Here is a 23611-nt window from a genome sequence, read left to right on the forward strand (position 1 = left end):
CCCTGCCCGGCAGAGGCCTGGGAACCAGCTAGACGGGCTTCCTGAGGCTCGCTCTGTGTGAGAGCCTTCCTGGCCTTCCACCCCACCCTGGGGCTCTGCTTTCTGTAGAAATGCCCTCCTGGCTCCACTCCTGTCCATGCTGGCCTGGCAGTGGGCAAGGGCACCAAGAGCCTCAGGAAAGCCAGCGTGTGCTTCAGCTGGATCCATGCGACCAGAAGCATCAGTAATGTCCCCTCCCTGGGCCTCTGGTTCCTCTACCGGGAAGAATAAGGACGCTCAATGTGCCCTGGGGACCCTGCCTGGCTCCAGGGCCTTCACAACTACTCACTGAGCATTCCTCAGTGAGAGTGAAGAAATGAAAACTCAGCTGGCACTTCCCTCTGAGGCTAGATAAGCATCTAAATCAACAGGCCTAGGGGCCACTCAGCCATGAAAAGAATAAAGTCACATTTTCAGCAACATGGATAAAACTAGAGATGAGTACACTATGTGAAGTAGGTCAAGCAGAGACAAATGCCACAATGTACCACTTACATGTGGGTCTAAAACATGACACAGATGAGCTTATCTACGAAACACTCTGCTTATTTACCTTACATGCAGAATACATCGTGCGAAACGCCAGACTGGATGGACCACAAGCTGGAATCAAGATTTCCGGGAGAAGTATCAACAATCTCAGATGACACCACTCTAAAGGCAGAAAGCAAAGAGGAACTAAAGAGCCTCTTGATGAGGGTGAAAGAGGAGAGTGAAAAAGTTGGCTTAAAGCTCAACATTCAGAAAACTAAGATCATGGCATCCGGTCCCATCACTTCATGGCAAATAGATGGGGAAACAGTGTCAGACTTTATTTTTCTGGGCTCCAAAATCACTGCAGATGGTGATTGCAGCCATGAAATTAAAAGACGCTTACTCTTTGGAAGGAAAGTTATGACCAACCTAGATAGCATATTCAAAAGCAGAGACATTACTTTGCCAACAAAGGTTCGTCTAGCCAAGGCGATGGTTTTTCCTGTGGTCAGGTATGGATGTGAGAGTTGGACTGTGAAGAAGGCTGAGCGCCAAAGAATTGATGCTTTTGAAGTGTGGTGTTGGAGAAGACTCTTGAGAGTCCCTTGGACTGCAAGGAGATCCAACCAGTCCATTCTGAAGGAGATCAGCCCTGGGATTTCTTTGGAAGGAATGATACTAAAACTGAAACTCCAGTACTTTGGCCACCTCATGCGAAGAATTGACTCATTGAAAAGACTCTGATGCTGGGAGGGATTGGGGGCAAGAGGAGAAGGGGACGACAGAGGATGAGATGGCTGGATGGCATCACTGATTCGATGGACATGAGTCTGAGTGAACTTCAGGAGTTGGTGATGGACAGGGAGGCCTGGTGTGCTGCAATTCATGGGGTCACAAAGAGTCGGACACGACTGAGCGACTGATCTGATCTGATATGATGATTTTTCCAGTAGTCATGTACAGATGTGAGAGTTGGACCATAAAGAAGTTTGAGTGCTGAAAAATTGATGCTTTTGAATTGTGGTGCTGGAGAAGACTCTCGAGAGCCCCTTAGACTTCAAGGAGATCCAACCAGTCCATCCTAAAGGAAATCAACCCTGAATATTCATTGGAAGGACTGATGCTGAAGTTGAAGATCCAATACTTTGGCCACCTGATGAGAAGAGCTGACTCATTGGAAAAGACCCTGATGCTGGGAAAGATTGAAGGCAAGAGGAGAAGGGGACGACAGAGGATGAGATGGTTGGATGGCATCACTGATTCAATGGATGTGAATTTGAGCAAACTCCAGGAGATGGTGAAGGATAGGGAAGCCTGGCGTGCTGCAGTCCATATGATCCCAAAGAACTGGACAGAACTTAGTGACTGAACAACAGCAACAGCAGCAAGACATAAGAAGACTCACAGATGTGGAGAACAGAATTGTGGTCGCCAAGGGAGAGGAAGCTAAGGGAGGGGTGGATTGGGAGGCTGGGGTTAGTGGATGCAAACTATTATATACAGGATGGATAAACAGCAGGTCCTACTGTAGAGCACAGGCAACTATATCCAGCATCCTGTGATGAACCGTAATGGAAGAGAATACGAAAAAGAACGTGTGTGTGTATATAACTGAGTCACTTTGCTGTACAGCCAACAAATTAAAATAAAAACATCAACCAATCAATCAAGCTAGAGTTTGCCCAGCAGAGAGACACTGTGGGTGTGTCTGTGTCCCTTTCAGCCCTGGGGGAGCTCACCAGGAGAGTCTGAAGATACAGAGAGGTCACAAATGCTGAGTTTCCAAAGCCCACATAAAGATGTCCTGGAGGAGTCACTCAATTTACTCTTGAAAACTCCCTGAATTGCCCATGAGCCACAGTTGATGGAACAAACCAGGCTTGTCCAGAACCCTCACCCTCACCCCAGGTGAAGTCCTGCCAAGTCAGACCTGCCGACACAGGCAGTCAGCAGGCTGTGTAGCCCAGGCAACAGCTGCGTGTGTGTGTGGGGGGGGGGGGTGCGTCACAGTCTCCCCCAGGGAGGGCAGGATGCTCACATGCAGGCACCTGGAGAAGTGAAGATCCCTGAGAAAAGCAGGCTCATGGGTCACTCAGGATCACAGGGGCAGGACTGAGGGGCAGAGGTCGCAGCAACATTGAAATCTCTCCCTCTCGCTCTCTTATGTTACGTGAATCCCTGTAACATAAATGCCCAGGCAACACGGCTCCACTCCACCAGACACACCGAAATTCAGAGCACGCTGAGCTCTGCACCATCTTAAGCACAGCATCTTCCCCAAGCCAAGCCTCAGGCTGCTCTCTCCTCACTGTCCCTCCTCCCACAGCCGAGATGCCCCAGGTGACCCCTGGGGCCTGTCCTGAGATGCAGGCGAGGGTGGACCTGACCCTTGTCTCTTCTCACGGCTCCTGCTCAGGACCCTGTGGAAGTATGGGCACGCCTGAGTAGCTTTCATTTTCAAGGCTACTTGCGTCCTTCCTAGAATTAAGCTGCTAAAGATAGAGAGGCAGGTGGCAAGTTTCAGCTCATGCTGAACAGATCTGACACCAACATCAAGAGGGACCGAAGTGGAAGCTGGGGAGAATGAGGCCCCCACTGACTCCCCCATGCCCCAGTTCTGCTCAGAAGCCTCGAGGCCTCAGGGCCCGCGGCAGTGAGGGGGGCCCGAGGCCAGGGGGAGGAAGCTGCAGGTGCCTCTGTCTCCTGCCTTCAAGGGCCCAGAGAAGGCGGCTCTCTGTCCCCCATCCCTGCCCTCCTCACTGACGGACTACATGGAAGTCCAATCCTCCCAGAGGACTCAGGTGTCCCCGAGAGCACCACCCCACCCCTGCCATCCACACTGGCCCCTCTGTGGTCAGCCCTCCCAGCCCACTAGCACGTCCCACGGTGGCCTCTGCAGAGCAGGAGCGTGCGGCAGCCATGAGCGCCACGTGCTGGGTCTTCCTGGTCTCCTTCACGAGTGTAAACTTGGTGAGCTAGGGCTCAGACCAGTGATAGTTTCTTTAGGACGCATTTACCTGGAGCATATGCCTGGAGATGCTTAGATAGCATCACCAATTCAACGGACATGAACTTGGGCAAACTTGGGGAGATAGGGAAGGACAGGGAAGCCTGGCGTGCTTCCCTGGGGCGCAGTCCATGGGGTCACAAGGAGTCAGAAGCAACTAAACAACAACACATGTCATCATGAGACCTTCCCAGGTGGCTCAGGGGGTAAAGAATCTGCCTGCAATGCAGGAGACACGGGTTCAATCCCTGGGTCGGAAAGATCCTCTAGAGTAGGAAATGGCAACCTGCCACAGTATTCTTGCCTGGAGAATCCCACGGACGATGAGCCTGCGGTCGGAGGCCATGGGGTCGCAAAGAATCGAGCGTGACCGAGCACAGGTGAGACCTGAGGTCAGCAATCCCCAACATTTTTGACCGCACCAGGGACCGGTTTCATGGAAGAAACTCTTCCACGGATGGGGGCCGGGGGTGGTGGTCTGGGGATGCTTCAAGCACACTGCATTTACCGAGCACCTTATTTCTATCGTCACATCATCTCCATCGCAGGTTATCAGACGTTAGATTCTGGAGGCTGGGGACCCCTGCATCATTCCAAGTCCTCCGTCCTTCACCAGCCTGGTGACCTTACCCTCTGCCCCTCAGCTGATCCGGGGTAACGGCACCCACACCTCACCGGGATGTGAAAAGGTGACCCCTGAAACTCAGCTAAGAGCACACAGCTACACCACCAGGATCCTGATGACTCCCCACTCTCTGGACAGGTGAATTCTTAGCAGTGGTTCTTCCGCTCGGGAATGAAGAGGAACTCAAAAAGTCAGGTGATGGGTGATGGGTGATGCTCCTGGGAAGGGAGCCAGGTGGGAGGCAGCCTCCACCCCCCCAAACCAAGGTGAAATTTCCCTCAAGTCCACTGAAATCAGAGGAGCGAGGCCCAGAGCAAGGCTGACTTACTGCACTGCTGAGACCACCTTCCTGGGCTCTTTTCTGAAAACCCATAAATGTGTTCTCACTCATTAAATCACCAGCAATTATGCCTTCTCAACACTCTGTTTTCAAGACTGCATACAAAAATCTGTCCTTAATAATGAATAAAAGACTATATTAAAACTAGACTTGCAAACGGGCTCACAAATGAAAGCTCCTTTTTAATTAGCCTAAGAGCTGAGAGAAGCTGAAAAACAGAGAATAATCCAGCCTTCCGGGCCATGGCTGGTCCTCAAGCTGGGAGGTTTCTGCTTTAAATCCCACCAATTGATTTATCAATAAATATAAGGCCAATAATGAAGACTTTGAAACTGACATATCTAAAATAATTTTGAGGAACCAAAATATTCCAACAGGACGTTGACGCTGGAAAGAAAGCACAGAAGCATGGACAGTGACTCCAGGGGACTAGTCTGCAGGCTCCGTGCTGCCAGCCTTCATGGGCAAACTTGTCCTGGCCTGTCCCCATGGACCTGTGTACTGGGTGCTGGTCTGGAGTTCTGGGGGGCAGGGGTTTCCAGACGGGCTGGATGAGCTGTGTCCCCAGCGATCCGCTGGGTGCCAAGCAGGGGGACCTGTGCCCCGCTTCACAGAGCGATGTCACCTCGGGGAGCTGAACAGTGCTGAGGGACCATTCAGGGAGGTCTCTGAGGAGCAACTAGGAAAAGCAAGGCACGATGAAGCCCTTGAAAATGGCATTTTATCACAGCCAAACACGCCGCAGCCTAAGGCAACCATTTAATGCTTCCCTGGGGCTTCCCTACTGGGCCAGTGGCTAGGACTCCATGCTCCCAGTGCAGGGGGCCCGGGTTCGATCCCTGGTCAGGGAACTAGATCCCACATGCTGCAACAAAGATCCAACACAGCAAAATAAATTAAAAAAAATAAGATTAGCGCAGGTAGTTAAGTACAAAATTTCAAGTGGACCCATCTAATTTTTGGAATGAAGGGCTGAAAAATGTCACTTCAAGCCCAACCAACACATTCACGGAATGTTCCAGATCAGTGCAAAGAAGGCAGTGAGGCAAAGAGAAACAACCCACCTCCCTCAGCACCACCCACCCACAACCCACCCCTCAAAGGAGCCTTGAGCACAATAACCAGAATCTTGGAAGTTTGGTATTCTTAGAAGCAATTTCCTGATGGGTGAGGCTGACTGAGGGGGAAACTGGGTCTTGTTCTGATGGGCAGGGCCAAGCTCAGTCAATCTTTAAAATCCAATTTTCTGTTGATGGAAGGGGCTGCATTGCCTCCCTGTTATTCGCCCTGAGGCCACTCTGGTGGAGGTAATGAAGATAATGGCGACCTCCTTCAAAAGGTCCAGTGCACACTGCCACACTCAGTGACCCTGACCCTGCAGCAGGCCACCACTGACCCATGCCTCCTCCAGAGACCCCTGGACACTCACAGGCAAGTCTGGGTCAGTCTCCTGTGGGGTCGCTGCTCCTTTCTCCTGGGTCCTGGTGGGCACAGGGTTCTTTCTGTGTGTGCCCTCCAAGAGTCTGTTTCCCCAGTCCTGGGTACGGGTCATGGTGGAGAGGTCTGACAAAATGTGGTCCACTGGAGAAGGGAATGGCAAACCACTTCAGTATTCCTGCCTTGAGAACCCCAAGAACAGTATGAAAAGGCAAAATGATAGGATACTGAAAGAGGAACTCCCCAGATTGGTAGGTGCCCAACATGCTACTGGATATCAGTGGAGAAATAACTCCAGAAAGAATGAAGGGATGGAGCCAAAGCAAAAACAACACCCAGTTGTGGATGTGACTGGTGATGGAAGTAAAGTCTCATGCTGTAAAGAGCAATATTGCATAGGAACCTGGAATGTTGCATCCATGAATCAAGGCAAATTGGAAGTGGTGAAACAGGAGATGGCAAGAGTGAACATCGATATTCTAGGAATCAGCTGGACTGGAATGGGTGAATTTAACTCAGATGACAGCTGTTTCTACTACTGTGGGCAGGAATCCCTTAGAGGAAATGGAGTGGCCATCATAGTCAACAAAGGAGTCTGAAATGCAGTACTTGGATGCAATCTCAAAAATGACAGAATGATCTCTGTTTGTTTCCACAGCAAACCATTCAACATCACAGTAATCCAAGTCTGTGTCCCAACCAGTAATGCTGAAGAAGCTGAAGCTGAATGGTTCTATGAAGACCTACAAGACCTTCTAGAACTAACACCCAAAAAAGAGGTCCTTTTCATTATAGGGGACTGGAATGCAAAAGTAGGAAGTCAAGAAACGCCTGGAGCAACAGGCAAATTTGGCGTTGGAGAACAGAATGAAGCAGGGCAAAGGCTAACAGAGTTTTGCCAAGAGAACACACTGGTCATAGCAAACACCCTCTTCCAACAACACAAGAGAAGACTCTACACATGGACATCACCAGATGGTCAATACCAAAATCAGATTGGTTGTATTCTTTGCAGCCAAAGATGGAGAAGCTCTATATAGTCAGCAAAAACAAGACCGGGAGCTGGCTGTGGCTCATATCATGAACTCCTTATTGCCAAATTCAGACTTAAATTGAAGAAAGTAGGGAAAACCACTAGACCATTCAGGTATGACCTAAATTAAATCCCTTACACAGTGGAAATGACAAATAAATTCAAGGGATTAGATCTGATAGACTGAGTGCTTGAAGAACTATGGACAGAGGTTCGTGACATTGTACAGGAGGCAGTGATCAAGACCATCCCCATGAAAAAGAAATGCAAAAAAGTAAAATGGCTGTCTGAGGAGGCCTTACAAATAGCTGTGAAAAGAAGAGAAGCGAAAAGCAAAGGAGAAAAGGAAAGATATACACATTTGAATGCAGAGTTCCAAAGAATAGCAAGGAGAGATAAGAAAGCCTTCCTCTGATCAATGCAAAGAAATAGAGGAAAACAATAGAATGGGAAAGACTAGAGATCTCTTCAAGAAAACTAGACACACCAAGGGAACTTTTCATGCAAAGATGGGCACAATAAAGGACAGAAATGGTATGGACCTAACAAAAGCAGAAGATATTAAGAAGAGGTGGCAAGAATACACAGAAGAACTGTATAAAAAAAGATCTTCATGACCCAGATAATCACGATAGTGTGATCACTCACCTAGAGCCAGACATCCTGGAATGTGAAGTCAAGTGGGCCTTAGGAAGCATCACTACAAACAAAGCTAGTGGAGTGGAGGTGATGGAATTCCAGTTGAGCTATTTCAAATCCTAAAAGATGATGCTGTGAAAGTGCTGCACTCAATATGCCAGCCAATTTGGAAAACTCAGCAGTAGCCAGAGGACTGGAAAAGGTCAGTTTTCATTCCAATCCCAAAGAAAGGCAATGCCAAAGAATGCTCAAACTACCGCACAATTGCACTCATCTCACACGCTAGCAAAGAAATGCTTAAAATTCTCCAAGTCACGCTTCAACAGTACGTGAACCATGAACTTCCAGATGTTCAAGCTGGATTCAGAAAAGCCAGCAGAACCAGAGAACAAATTGTCAACATCCGTTGGATCATCGAAAAAGCAAGAGAGTTCCAGAAAAACATCTACTTCTGCTTTATTGACTATGCCAAAGCCTTTGACTGTGTGGATCACAATAAACTGTGGAAAATTCTTCAAGAGATGGGAATGCCAGACCACCTGACCTTCCTCCTGAGAAATCTGTATGCAGATCAAGAAACAACAGTTAAAACTGGACATGGAACAACAGACTGGTTACAAATTGGGAAAAGAGTATGTCAAGGGTGTATATTGTCACCCTGATTATTTAACTTACATTCAAGTACATCATGAGAAATGCTGGACTTGAGGAACCACAAGCTGGAATCAAGATTGCTGGGAGAAATATCAAAAACCTTAGATATGCAGATGATACCACACTTATGGCAGAAAGCAAAAAACTAAAGAGCCTCTTGATGAAAGGCAAACAGGAGAGTGAAAAAGTTGGCTTAAAACTCAACATTCAGAAAACTAAGATCATGGCATCCAGTCCCATCATTTCATGGCAAATAGATGGGGAAACAGTGGAAACAGTGACAGACTTTGGTCTTTTGGGGCTCCAAAATCACTGCAGATGGTGACTGCAGCCATGAAATTAACACTTGCTCCTTGGAAGAAAAATTATAAGCAACTTAAACAGCTTATTAAAAAGTAGAGACATTACCTTGCCAACAAAGGTCCATCTAGTCAAAGCTATGGTTTTTCCAGTAGTCATGTATGAATGTGAGGGTTGGACTATAAAGAAAGCGGAACGCCATAGAATTGATGCTTTTGAACTGTGGTGTTGGAGAAGACTCTTGAGAGTCCCTTGGACTGCAAGGAGATCCAACCAGTCCATCCTAAAGGAAATCAGTCCTGAATATTCATTGGAAGGACTGATGCTGAAGCTGAAACTCCAATACTTTGGCCACCTGATGGGAAGAACTGACTCATTTAAAAAGACCCTGCTGCTGGGAAAGATTGAAGGTGGAAGGAGAAGGGGACAACAGAGGATAAGATGGTTGGATGGCATCACCGACTGGATGGACATGAGTTTGAGTAAACTCCGGGACTTGGTGATGGACAGGGAGGCCTGGAGTGCTGCTGTCCATGGGATCACAAAGAGTCGGCCACAACTGAGCGACTGAACTGAACTGAGAAGCATTTTCTGTGAAAACTCAAGAAAAATGGTGGGTTACAGAGCCCACCCTTAATTAATATGAAAGAAAGGGAGATGGAGCTACTGAAAGGAGCTCATCTTTCAGTCTGAACTGAAGCCCCGCAAGAATGAGACACAAGCCTCCCAGGCCCGTCCACGGCAGGAGTACACAGGGTGGGGTCCCCAGGGGGCCTTGCAGAGTCTCTCCAGACTCTTCTTTCACTTTCAGCACTCCACTGAGATGTCTGAAGGAGAATTTTCAGGCGCAGAGGAAAAATGAGAGCAGAAAATCCCAGCTCTGCTCGAGATGCTACAGCAAGGGTGTGACACGATTTCCAACACACATCATTAAGAGCTTTGTCCAGGGTGTGCAAGGTGAATGAAGGCTGCGGCCCCTAGCTGCCTGTTAAGGAACGGGGGAGCCCAGACCCTGAACGTCAGAGGCCGACCCTACACTCAGCAGACATGAGTCTCCAGGTCCTAAGTGACACGTTTTAACCTCATTTGGGACCTCCCCACAGAACCCCAGCATGCAGAGTCACTGTCTGCTCAAGTCGCCCCTCGAATATCTAAACCCTAACAGAACCCACCTGGACCCCTGTGCACTCCTTCTGCCAAACCAGCACCCCCTCCAGTCTTCCTCATCTCAGCGAAGGGCTCTTCCATCCTTCTAAGCTGCTCAGGCCAAAAGCCTGGTGTCATCCGCCTCTCACAGCTCACATCTGAGCCCCAGATGCATCTGATGAGGGGTTAATGTTCCAAACAGACAAAGAACTCACACATCTCGACATTAAAAAACCAAACAACTGACAACGAGGTGGAGGATCTGAAGAGACACACAGCAGTGCGCACGGCCGCTTAACAGCCAAGAGGCGCATGAGCAGATGCTCCACGCCTCAAATCAACAGGGAGAGGCAGCTCAAAACCACAATGAGACGCCACCTCACACCTGTCAGAAAGGCCATCGTGAAAAAGATCAGAGATAAGAAATGCCGGTGGGGGTGTGGAGAAAAGGGAACCCTCGTTCACTGGTGGCGGGAACATCACCTGGTGCAGCCACCATGGAGAACAGTATAGAGGTTCCCCCAAAGCTAAGGAGAGCACCGCCGTACGATCTGGCAATCACACTTCCGGGCATTTATCCAAAGAAAACGAAAACACTGACTGGAAGAGATACACACACCTCTATGCTCGTAAGCAGCATCATCTACAATAACCAAGGTATGGAAGCAACGTAAGTGCCCATCAATGGACAAATGGATCAAGAAACTGTGATATAAATACACAATGAAACAGTAATGATGAAAACCAATGAAATTTTGCCCTTTGTGACGAAAGGGATAGACCTAGAGGGTATTATACTATATGAAATAAGTCAGACAGAGAAAGATAAACACTGTATGATATACTTATAGGTGGAATCTAAAAAAACAAAATGAACAAAGAGAATGAACAAACATAACACAGCAGAAACACAGATTCAGAGAACAAACAGGCGGCTGCCAGAGGGGAGGAAAGAAATAGATGGGGGAGATTAGGAGGGACAGACTTCCAGCTGAAAAATAAATGAATGAGTCACGGGTATGAGCGTATAGTGCTGGGAAGAGCATCAACAGTTATGCAGTATTTTAGGTGGTGCTAGTGTTGAGGAATCCCAGGAGACACAAGAGACACGGGTTCGATCCCTGGGGCGAGAAGATCCGCCGGAGGAGGGCGTGGCAACCCCCTCCAGTATTCTCGCCTGGAAAACGCCATGGACAGAGGAGCCTGGTGGGCTACAGTCCGTGGGGTCACAAAGAGTCGGACACGACTGCATGACTGAGCACGCACAGAAACAAAGCAAAAAGCCTCGGCATCGCCTTCTGCTCACACCCACATCTGATCGCTCCACTTATTCACCCAGGTTCCCGCCCCATGTCACCACCCCACCATCTCTGCCCTAGCCCAAGCCACCACCATCTCCTGCCTGGATTCTCATCATAATCTCCTGACTGGTCTCCTTGTGCCCCTTTCTCCTCTTATGACCTAGCGGCAACAAGCAGCTGGAACAGTCTTGCTAAAATGCAAGTCAGTTCACGGAATCTTCTACTCAAAGCCCACATCTTCGCAGCTCACTTAGCATCAGTGACAGCGAATACCCCAGGGGATGGACCCCAGGCTCCCACATTCCCTGGCCACAGTTACCTCTCTGACCTTATCTTCTCCCCCTCTCTCCCTCCCTTCTCCAGGCACACGACTTCCCATCTCAGTCCAGCATGCAGGGGCCCCCTGCCCCTGGTCCCCAGGGCCTCTTTCTCTTTGTCAGACACACTTAGCAGGCCATTGACAAGGCCTGTTCTTCATCACCCCCTGAGGTCCTTCACCACCCCCTGGGGTCCTTCACCACCCCCTGGGGTCCTTCATCACCCCCTGGGGTCCTCGCCCAGTTGCCTCCTTCTTAGTGAGGTCTATCCAGCTGCCACTCCAGCCCATCCTCTAGCTCCACCACCCTGTCCCCCCATCCCCAGGTCCACCTTCCCTGCTTTATTTTTCTCTCTAGCACTTAACACTTTCTAAAGCACCGACCACTGTATTTCCCCAGCAGAAGAGAGCTTCATGAGGACACATTTTCTTCCGCGTGTTTTGTTCACTCAAGTATTCATGGCTCCCAAGACAATGGCTGGCATACATTAGGTGCTCAATAAAAGCCTGCTAAGTCAATGGGAGGTACTCTAATCTCCTGGAATTCTGGAAGGGCTTCTGAGGAGCCATGTATATATACCCTGAACCCGAAAGCCAAATTTTGTGTTGGATTTTTTTTCTCTTTTTTGAGAGTCTGTGGCCAGAACCTCAAAGGGACTGATGACTAAAAGGAAGTTGAAGAAACATTTACATAGGCACCTGAATTTAACAAGGATTATTAAAGTTTTCCTCCAACAATAAACTGCATTCATAGCTATCCACTAAGAGGGGAATGTGTGATCCACGCATGGTCTGATTACACTGGGTTCTTGATTCAGAATTGCAAGCCCAGCATCCAGAGATTTGTCTTGAGAATCATTTATGAGCAGATAATGAACAGGCAGCTCTATGATGCTCAGGACATCGCTGGTGGCTCAGAAGGTAAACAATCTGCCTGCCATGCAGGAGACCTGCTTTCAATCCCTGGGTCAGGAAGATCCTCCGGAGATAGGAATGGCAACCCATTCCAGTATTCTTGCCTGAAGAATTTAATGGATAGAGGAGCCTGGTGGGCTACAGTCCATGGGGGTCACAAAGAGTAGGACACAACAGAGCAACTACATTGTTTGTGAGCCAGAACACAGATGAGGATGAGTAAAGATGTGTTTTCATAGATTTGAAGCCAACTCTAATATTCATACGGAGCTGGAAATAAAAGGATCTGTTTGGTGGCCCGCACATGAGGAGAAGGTGAAGAAGCCAGCCTAATAGGCAAAGAGCCGCATCCTGCTTCCTGCATCACCCCGGCCCCACCGGCAAAGGGCCAGGACCTGGTCCCCAAGGGCAAGCCCCATCCCTAGTTCCCGCCCGTCCACTTACCCCAGCTCTGTGATGAAGTAAAAAGAAAGGAGTCCACACGCACACCCTCAAGCACCCATCATGTACACAAATGTCCCTCCATCGGAGCCCAGCTCCACCCCTCAGCACGGCTTACCTTCCCCAATCATCGAGACCCCCACGGACATTCCCATGAACTTGCTTTTGGTCCACACGTGAGTGTTAACACACAGTCTCTTCTCCTTGCACTCACAGTAGAAGCAGGAGATGGGCGGATGATGAGACACCTGCTCGGCCACAAACCGCAGCTTGTAGTTCTTGGAAGAGTCATCAGCCATCGGGTGTTCGTGGCCCGCGGGAGCGGGGAGGGCAGTCCTCCGGGCCTTGACCTTGTCCTTGGGAACCTCCCAGGAGCAGTGGAACGTCTCGCCAATGATGGGGTTGTAGGGCTTCTTGGCCAGGGCGCCCTTGCGGCCCTCATGGAAGGCGGTGAGGTAATACTCCACAAAGCCGATGACCCGGTCCTGGGGTGTGGCCCCCGCCGCGACGGCCAGCAGCAGGTCGGGGTGCGCCAGGAAGTCCGCGTACATCTCCAGCAAGGACCGCTTCTCCAGAATGAACGTGGGGAGCACCACCTGCGCCCGGAGAAGGCAAGGTCAGACAGCAAGCCCTGCGGTTACAGGCGAAAGCTGGGGCTGCCACCCCCTAGGCACAGTCCCCAGGGCTGGCGCCAAGGCCAGTTCCTTGGATGTGCGCACGCGTGACACATCAGATGGCAGAATGTCTGAGGAACTGGAAACGGCTGCGGTGGCGCCCATGATGCCCACCCAGCCTTGTGGGCGAGACCGTCCTGAGCTGTCTTCCACTCTGCTCACCTGGGCTGAAACCACAGCCTCTGTATCTCCCTCCACGGCCAGTGCCTTGCTAACACGCAGCCCTCGGTCAACACCCAGCTCTCCACATTTACAGACGTGAAGAAAACAGCTCCCAGGGGCTCTTTTGTATTCTTCCTACCATCAGGCACTGCCCAGGGCAATGCTCGGTGTGTCCCCACAAACCCGGATCCTGGGGCTCAGGGCTGCATGTCAGAGGGGGTCCAGATAGACCACCACCCACGGAGACAATCTGTTTGGAAATTGCTATAGCAAGAGCAGTATAGAAACCCTACCAGGATTGGGACAGAAAATGAGTATAGAAAGGGCCTTGGCCCATGTCTCTGGAGGCAAGGCCAGCTAGCAGCAGTGTTCACAGGGCTCCCACGCACAGGAGGGCCACAGGCGGAGGCTGCTCCGTGGGCTGGGTCAGGAGAAATGAGCTATGAAGAAACAGACTGGGCTACAGCAAAAGCTTCTGGTAAACTGCCTGGCAGAGGGGCCGTCCCCTCGCTGTGTCACTGGCCCATGACTGAGGACAGGGAGGAGCCTGGAGGGTCCACCAGGGGCTACGGCACTCCTCGTTGGTCCAACGTGGATCTGAGTGCTCCCTCGTGTGCCATACACCCAAACGCCCAGAACCCAGGGATTAGGCCACCTAAAGCAGGTGAGGGACTTTCTGGGACACAGGCAGCCCCTCACCACGCCGACCTGCTAGCACCCCTCAGCGAGCTCACTACAAGGCGGCTGTGGGCCAGTAAGTGCACCTGCCCAGCTGCAAGACAAGCCTGTGCTGACCTGGAACGCCATCTCACTCGGCTCCTCCTCTCCTAGGGTCACCAGGTTTTGAAGCTGAAGACCAGTCCTGACCCCTGAACTGCCCGGGTGAGGGGAGGGGCTGGCCAAGGTCGCACACTGGCTTCTGCTCCTCCCTGTGTGGCTGAGTCTGTCCTTCTGCCACATCCGTGGCGCCAGGCCATTCGAAAGCGTCACCAACCGGGAATATCACATGCAGCCCTGTGACTGGGTCCCCAGCTCGGCCCTCACTGGGACCATTCCTCTATAAAGACAGAGACACAGTGGAAGCGAGGTATCCTGAGAGACAGGAGGACACGAGAGAGACAGGCAGACATGAGACAGCCAGGGGGACACAAGAGAGACAGGCGAGGCAGACACAAGACAGACAGGCAGACATGAGACAGACAGGTGGACACGAGACAGCCAGGCAGACACGAGACAGCCAGGCAGGTACCAGACAGCCAGGTAGGCACGAGACAGACAGGCGGACACAAGAGAGACAGGCGGACACAAGACAAACAGGTGGGCACAAGACAGACAGGCGGACACGAGAGAGACAGGCAGACACGAGAGAGACAGGCAGACACGAGACAGGCAGACACGAGAGACAGGCGGGCACGAGACAGACAGGCAGACACAAGAGAGACAGGTGGACACGAGACAGACAGGTGGGCACGAGAGAGGCGAGGCAGACACTAGAGAGACAGGCAGACACTAGAGAGACAGGCGGACACGAGCCAGCCAGCCTCAAGAACAGCAAAGCACAGATACCTCAGAATAAGCTAGGGAAAGGCCAGCCCACCGGGAAGGGGAGGCCGGTATCCTTCTTAATGCTTTTCTATCTTTCACTTGAAAACGAGAGGACAGCGCAGCTGTGACAAGTCAAAGGAGCCAGACGCAGAATGAACACATGACACAGCCCACAGAAGGACTCCATGTTCAACACGTCTCTCTTGGCGACAGAAGTGTCTTCACATTTCTTATGAGTATCTTTCTGCTTCCTTTTTCTAATAAACTGCAAGAAGAAACATCTAAACCACAACCATACAAACTAACGGAGATCTTCTAATTTTCTTTTGAGCCACAGCCTGACAGATTTGAGCAGCTCAGTGCCCAAGGACTCGAGCTGACCAGGAAAAACACATTCTGGCTCAGAGTGGCCTTCAGACCCCACTGATCTCACCTCCTACAGCTCTGGGTGGGAGGAGGTCAAGTTCAGCCCCCTTCCCCATGCTCTGTGGGGGCCCGACTATGTCTCTTATGTCCTCCCCCAACAGAGCCACTCGAGGTCCCCGCAGGAACGCCTCCCACACAGGCTGTGCAGGTTGGGAGCTGTGGATTTAAACAGCCTTTGAACTCCCCCTCCTTCCAGCCAATAAAGTTAAATTAATTTAAAAAGTAAAGAAAGGGACTTCCCTGGTGGTCCAGTGGTTAAGACTCTGCACTCCCAATGCAGGGGGGCTGGGGTGATCCCTGGTCAGCGAACCAGATCCCACATGCATAACTAAAGATTCTGAGTGCTGCAACTAAGAGCCGGCACAGCTAAATACATAAACATTTTCAAAAAGAAAAGAAGCCTCCAGGGTCCCCATCTCCAGACCCTCCCACACCTCTCCACTCCTGTTCTCCCACCCAGGCAAGGGGTTCTCTGCTGGGGTCGGCTGTTGGGAGCTGAGCCACACTGAGGCCTCCAGCCCAATGGACAGAGCTGCACATGAAGGGGGTCCCATGGCCTGGCTCCTCCTCCCCGTCCCCCATGGGACTAGGTGTCTCCGTCAACCATTCCACCTCTGGGACCCAAGACTGAACATGAAGGCAAAGAATCATGCAGATATTTCTGCTGTCCTGGGAAAAGGGCTAGAGTTTAAGACATTTACTCCAAGCTAGCATTTCTGAACTCAGAAGCTGAAGGATTAAGACAAATTAAATCGGGACTTTCCTGGTGGTCCAGTGGCTAAGACTGTACACTCCCAATGCAGGGGGCTTGGATTCGATCCCTGGTCAGGGAACTAGATCCCACATGCACAACTAAAGACCCGCTGTGCCACAACTGAGACCGGGTACAGCCAAATAAACACATATGTAAACAAATGTTTTTTTTAAAAATGAAATAAATGGAGAAAAGACCGCCACTCAGAATCCCCAGCTGTGGATCATTAAAGCCCAAAAGCCTCTTTGGGATGCTATGGTCAGCTCTCTGCTCTCACAGGTGAGGGACAGACAGGGGAGGAGGCAGGGAAGGTGTGTGGAGGGAACCGCAGGGCCCCCGACTGCTCCCCAAGTTGGGTCCATCACCCCGACACCACTATTCTCTGCTTCTGGCCAATGAGAGCATCTTCTTTCCCTCAGTGACAAACAAGGTGAGCGTTCACTGGACGTCAGAATGGATGGCTGGGCCACCCCTTCTCCTGTCCCTGATTATGGCCAAGGGGGTCAGGAAGCAGCCCAGGGGAAAGGGTGGGATGAGAGCCCCACCTTCCAGTCCATTTTACTCTTTCCAGGACGACAAGGCAATCCACCAGCCCCAAACTGTCATTAATATGCAGACAGGGGACTTCCCTGGTGGTCCAGTGTTTGAGCATCTGCTTTCCAACACAGGGGACTTGGGTTCAACCCCTGGTCTAGGAACAAAGATCCCATCTTCTGCGGAGCAACTGAACCCATGAGCCATAACCAGAGGAGCCCACACACCTCAACAGAGACCCAGCACAGCCGGAAGAACAAACCAAACCTGGCCTTAACATGCAGAGGGGAGGGAGCCGTTGGTAACTAAGAAAGGACACTTCCGGTGCCCCATCTCTGGAAAAGCACAACTGACCCTCCCTAACCCACCCTCCTTTCCAGCTGTCACGCCCACTTCTTCTCCACGCCACTGCTGGACGCATCTTTCTAAACTCTCTGCGAGAGACAAAGGCCAGGGTGTCCCTCACCTTCTCCAGTCTCACATTATCCCTCATTTTCTGCCTCCAGCCTTCCCCTCACAAATGTGCATGCACACACACACATGTTCAGTCCTGTCTCTCTTGCCTGCCCTCCCTCCTGCCTTGTCTAAATGAGAAACAGCTCAAGGGTAACCTCCTCTAGGAGATCTTTCCTCACAGCCCCTGCTTCCAGGCGAACCCACCCACCGGCTCCTTGACTGTAACCATCAGACACCCCCATTGTAGCATCTCCAGGGCTCTCTTGCTTTGATCAATGCTAAACAGAGCCTTATTGGAACAACTGGGGGAAATTTTACTATGGGTGTGTTAGGGGACGCACACTAACTGAAACCGCAACTCTGGCTAGGCACCAGAGTAACCATCTGTGTGAGTTATTTTATGACAGGAAGTCCTGTTAAGGAACTAAGCCATCACCAACCGGAAGAGTTCGGGAAAGGTCAAAAGGAGACACCACATGTCCTTCCACCTCCCACCTCCTTCTCGCTGGCATCCATCTTGGCTGAGCAATGCATGCCCCACGGGAGACAGCCTGGAAACTGATCCCATCACCACGAAACCCGAGGCTGCGGAGCCACATGGCAGGGCAGTTCTCCTGGGGTCCCACACCCTGCTGCTCTCCGCCTGGCGCCCCTTCCCAGTGAAATCTCTCGCTTTGTCAGCATGTGTGTCTCCTCGGACGATTCATTTCCAAGTGGTAGACAAGAGCCCATGCTCGAGCCCTGGAAGGGGCTCCCCTTCCTGCAACAGGTGTGTGAGAAACAGAACGGCATCAAGGTTAAACTCTCCCAGGGTGACGAATGAGTCGTGCAGGAGAATGTCCCCGTCAGGTAACTGATGATCTGCCCAGCTCCACTCACTGAGGGACATCAGGGAGGAGGGCCGTGTCTGCGATCTACTCTGAAACGGCTCATCAGGAAACTAACACATACATACACGTCCATGTGTTCTTGTGAGGGACAGAGAGAAGCGGGAGAGGAGGAAGAAGAGAGAAAAGTGCGAAATGGCAACATGTGAACAACTGGCCGATAAAGGTGAAGAATGTATGTGCAAATTCACTGTTCTCTTCCTGCAACTCTGCCGTAGACAGGAAAATGGGCAAAATAAAGAGCTGAAAGGAAAAGAAAAAAAGGCTCTACGAGGGATGCAACACCTGGGAATTTACTAGTTGTCCCAGACAATGCTCCTGAAATGAAAGACGCAGGGAATGTGGCCTCACAGCCAACCGCAGGTCCCACCCACTAGGCACCCGCTAGGCATGTGGTGCTGTGGCTCTGTCAGCTCTGGGAAAAGTAGAATTCCCGGAGAGACGGGGGAGAATGGGGCAGCCATGGGGTGACTGTCTCCCCGTTTATCTCTTGCTGGTGTTTGTGCAGCATATCCAACCCACGTCTTTCCACCCAGCACCATGACCATCCTGGACAAAGACGTCACCCTTCCCTCTAAAGTAGATTCTCTCTCGCCTATGGTCCCTCCCTGACATTCCTTTTTTTGGTCCCTTTGCAAGTCAGTCCTTAATCATCTGTGTCTTGGGCGGTGGACACTGTAGACACGAGAGCCAAGAAGTGGGGAGGACTAATTGGGCCGTCTGTCTCCAAGCAGAGAGGCGAGCGACGGCCCAGCTGCTCAGGATGACGGCAGCCAAAGCCCCGAAAGCACTGCTGCAGGCTCGTCAAGGCATCCGCCAGGGCTGCCTTTGCTGCCACCAACATAATTAAGACCTTGAACTACTTTGGGGAAAAGGAAAAAAGATCTGCACTTGGGAATCAGAGAAAACTTAATTACAGCTAAATTTGCAGCAGTCTAGAAGTAACGAACTACCCTTTGGGTTGGGCTCCTAGAACCTGGAAACAATTGACTGCCCATTGAGAAAGTCAAAGGGTCCCTGGAAAGAGTGATGGCCCGTCCCTTCCCCACAAAGGGGAGCACTGTGGGCCTTCTCTAAGGAAGGGCTGGGTGGGAGCCACCTCTCCAAAGAAACATCAGTTAACTTGGTAACCGGGAGAGCCATCTACCTGATGCTCTGCCATTAAGACTGGCAAATCCACCAGGAGCAAACAGCAAGGAAAGGAGACCAAGATCAGCCCCCGAGATGGATCTATGCAATCCTTTAAGGCAGCCAGAGGACGTACACACAAGCCCACCCTTACAAAGCAAGCAGGAGAGGAGCCGCACTGCCCAGGGGTCTCTACTCAGCCGACAGGATTCTCCCCTGAGTTCCCTTAAAGGGCCAGCTCCCTTCATGCCTATTTCATGGTGCTTGGGACATCACAAAAGGCATTCATTAAAACTGTTGTTGGATGAAATGAGTTTCAAATAAAATTTTACTTTTTCTGAGAAGATATTTACTACATATAGAGAGGTGCATTTGTTGGAATCAGGCCCCAGTTAGCCTCAGGGTTCAAGACCTCGGCTCATAGGAGAGTCAGAGGCTGTGGGTCGAGGTTCACCTCTTGGCTGCGGCAGCCGTGAGGACCTGGGCAAACTCTCCCCTGAGAAGGAGGAGCGTAAGCACAGCAGTGTTGTTAATCTGTGCATGTTGTGACTGCGCCTGGGAATGTGGCCTAACAAAATAATGGGATTAAAGGAAAAAGCTGTGCATTTAGGATGTCCACTGTATAATATCAAGTAGCCACTTGAGGAGGTCATGCAAGACAACACAACAGTCTGCTGGGAGGTTATCCATCCGTGAACAGGAATGCAGGCCATGAGAAAGTTTTCGTGCAGGCATGCAGGTATCTGTCCTAATGTGATTCTCTATCCAGGGGGTCCACGAACCACAGCCACAAACTAAATCTCTTGGTTTTACAAACAGCAATACTGGAACAATTTAAACAATTCTTTAAGAATCAGGGAAAATCAAGACAAAGAAATAAGAATACAAAATTTTTTTTAAGAAATTAAAAAAAAAAAGAATCAGAGAAACTTCACAATGATCTCAGCGAGTTTCTCTCTCAATGTACAGAATCTTGGCTAGCATCCTTGATGGACGGGATATGCATGGAGCACCCAAGGAGAGCTCAACCTACTCTGTGCCTTGCACTAGTTCTGAGCACAATTATCCTGAATTTACAGAAAAGGAAACGGAGACACTCGGAGGCAAGGTGACTCAGTCGGGAGGCATCCAGGCTCAGAGCCATGGGCATGAACACAGGACTCTCCTGCGAGTCCCTGGGGTCTGCACACTTCTACTCTGCTGCCTGCCTCCTGCTCCAACGATGAATGGTACTGGATATGGGCAAGCCCTCTGCCCCTTCACAGGATTCCAGCCCCTCCCCTCTTAAGTTCCCGCAGGCACCTCCACCCTCTCCCCCGACTGTTCGCAGCAGCATTCAAACATCTGCAGAAACTACACTTGTCAATTGCAGACCTTCCTTCCAACTTTCTGCTCCCCTTGGCATCAAAACTCCTTGAAACTTTACTGCCTGTCTCCACTTTTTCTCCCCATCCTCCCTTGAAGCCACCCAATCATACCTTGACCAAAACAAAGGCAATGGTCCCTCTGCAAGCATGCTTTTTCCCCACCCTCAGCTGGAATGCCATGCAGTGGAGACTCCCTTCTCTTTGAAACACTGTGTGACCTCATGCTACCATGTTCCTCTGCTTCCTGTCCTCTCTCTCCAGTGACTCTCCATCTCTCCCAGAGAAGACAATGGCAACCCACTCCAGTACTCTCACCTGGAAAATCCCATGGACGGAGGAGCCTGGTGGGCTGCAGTCCATGGGGTCGCGAAGAGTCAGACATGACTAAGCGACTTCACTTTCACTTTTCATCTTCATGCATTGGCGAAGGAAATGGCGACCCACTCCAGTGTTCTTGCCTGGAGAATCCCAGGGACGGGGGAGCCTGGGGGGCTGCCGTCTATGGGGTCGCAAAGAGTCAGACGCGACTGAAGCATCTTAGCAGTAGCAGCAGCAGCATCTCTCCAGACTCTACATATTGGAGATTCTCTGGAATTTCTTCCTATGCCTCTATTCACTCCCTTTTAGGAGTGAATGGATCTCTCAGACCCAAGAGACTCAAGGTTGAACCTGGGGTGTCCCCCTGACCTCCCCATTCTATACCTTCTTTCCCTTGCTAAGCGGGGGTGGTGGTCAGCTCCACTGTGGCCCTCGGCGAACCTGAGCCCCTGGAGATCTCACTCCTGCACAGTCCCCTTGTCATACACTCATCAACAGAGGAGAACTGACATGGTGTCAGTTTGGGGCCCAAGGTTTATCAGCGTTCACTTCTGCCCTCCTGGGAGTTTTGAGCTGGCTACCCTGCTGGACACACCGCGAAGGAAGGATTCACGGAGAGAGAAGGTCCTGGAACTTCATGGTGAGAGAAAGGCCCAGCTGTTCCAACCAAGTCCAGCCCACAGTCAGCCCAACAGCTGAAGACAGGCACACAGGCAGTGGCCACAGGCAAGACCAGCAGGTGGACTGCTCGGCTGAGCCCAGCCTAGACTGCTTGACTGTGCAGAAGTAAAAGGGTCACTTTCGGTCATTTTGTTTAGGGTCGTCAATTCCTCAGTAAGAGATCTCTGAAACAAACAGCAGTTCTAATTTTTATTATCCCAGTAGCCTGGGTTACAGTCATCCTTTATTCCTCTTTAGCTCGTATCCTACATCCAATCCACATGCAAACAGAACAGTCACAGCCCGCTGGCACCTCTTCTGTGTACACCTAGAATCTGCCACCACCCTTACCACTGACTGTCACCTCCTCCGTTTCCACCATGACCTTGCTGCCTACACCCCGCTCGCCTTTTCTCAGTCCACTTTCCACACAAGAGTCAAAATAAACCTTTACAAATATAAGGAAGGGAATTTCCCTGGTGGTCCAGGGGTTAAGAATCTGCCTTGTGATGCAAGGGATGTGGGTTGATCCCCGGTTGGGGAACTAAGATCCCACATGTCACAGAGCAACTAAGCCACATATCGAAACTCCTGAAGCCTGTGCACTCTGGAGCCTAGTGCCTCAACCAGAGTCCATGCACTGTGACAGAAGATCCTGTGTGCCACCACTAAGACCCGAGACACCAAACACAAAAATAAATATTAAAACAATACGAGGAAGGCCCTGCATGACTCCGCTCAAAACTCTCCAGTGGCGCCCACATCACCCAGAATAATACCCAAGTCCTCACAATGTCCGACTAGGTTCTCTGATCCAGCCCCTGCCTTCCTGCCAACCCACACAAATCACTCTCATCCTGGCACAGTGGTCATCCTCAAACGCCAAGCAAGATCCACCCTGGGCCTTGTCCACCCACCATCCCCTCTGGCCTGAATGCCCTTCCACTGCAAGGTCCCCTGCCTGACTTCCGCATCACCATCTGGGGTCTGCACTCCAGCGACACCCGGGGAACCCTGCTCGGAGCAGCTGATGGAGGAGGCCTGCCCTCCCGCTGTCACCTTAACCCAGGCCTGCCGTGCTCTGTGTCTCTGCATCGCGTTTCAAGTCCCTGCATCCTTTTCGCTCTCTTGTCAGTCTCCTTCCACCACCGCACAGGCTCCATGAGGGCGTGGATTCTGAAAGGTGGCACTCCCAGCATGGCAGGTGTGGAGCCCAATATACATATACCAGATGAGAGAGCACAAACGTCAGTAAAGGCTGCCTTTCACAGCCCTGGAAACAAGGGAAAAATCATCATAAACCAAGCTCAACCTTGCACCCTGGGGCCCGCCTCCCTGGAGCCCATGATTTGGCAGGGCAGTGGCTCTGAACACGTTTCCCAGCTGCTCCAAGCGCTCCAGAGGTTTCGTACGTCCCTCAGGATCAAGTCCACCCTCCTTCAGCGACCCACAGGGCTCTGCAGATCTGACCCCTCCAGACTTGAGGCTCCTCCTGGCCCCACTAGTACACACTCCTCGCACACCCCACCACCATACAAAACTCTCTGGCTTTGCCCATGCTGTTCCCTCCGCCAGAACACCCTTCCTCTCGTTCCTCCCACTCCTGTCCACTTGTTCTTCAGGCTCCACCTACATGTCCCTTTGTCAAAGTGCCCTTCTGTGACCTCCATCTTCTACGGCCCCTTCTTTTCCTGTATTTTCCTTCCTGGGCTACCCACAGTTTGTGGAAGTGCAGCAGATTATTCAGCGGAGGAATTTACCAGAAACTTAGGCTTCTGGAACCACAAGCGAGAAAGGAGGGCAGACAAGGGTGCTTTTCAAAGCAGGACCAGTGAAAAGGGCCCGGTGAAAAATGAAAATGCAAGTCAAGTCAGCAACAGCAGAGTAGTAACCAAGCCTGGGGTGCTTCTGAGCATGGGGTGCTGTACGACCCCACCAGTCACATGTCCAGGAAACTGCAAAATGCAGCCCTAAAGGCCTGGTGAGGCTGCTGACCTGTGAATGTGGGGCAGCACTGGCCATCTCTGCAAAGA

General features: G+C 51.1%; 1 protein-coding gene across 7 annotated transcripts in view; it reads right to left on the bottom strand.

Moving 5' to 3' along the window:
* Positions 1 to 23611, bottom strand: part of OSBPL10 (oxysterol binding protein like 10) — a 333676-nt gene that overhangs the window by 10797 nt on the left and 299268 nt on the right. For all 7 annotated transcript variants that reach the window (XM_055558423.1, XM_055558427.1, XM_055558426.1 and 4 more), the window contains exon 8: positions 12786 to 13263. In XM_055558423.1, the coding sequence (XP_055414398.1) occupies positions 12786 to 13263 (478 nt within the window). The remainder of the gene's footprint in view (positions 1 to 12785; positions 13264 to 23611) is intronic.

This window comes from Bubalus kerabau, chromosome 20, assembly GCF_029407905.1.
Source record: "Bubalus kerabau isolate K-KA32 ecotype Philippines breed swamp buffalo chromosome 20, PCC_UOA_SB_1v2, whole genome shotgun sequence".
Lineage (NCBI taxonomy): Eukaryota > Metazoa > Chordata > Mammalia > Artiodactyla > Bovidae > Bubalus > Bubalus kerabau.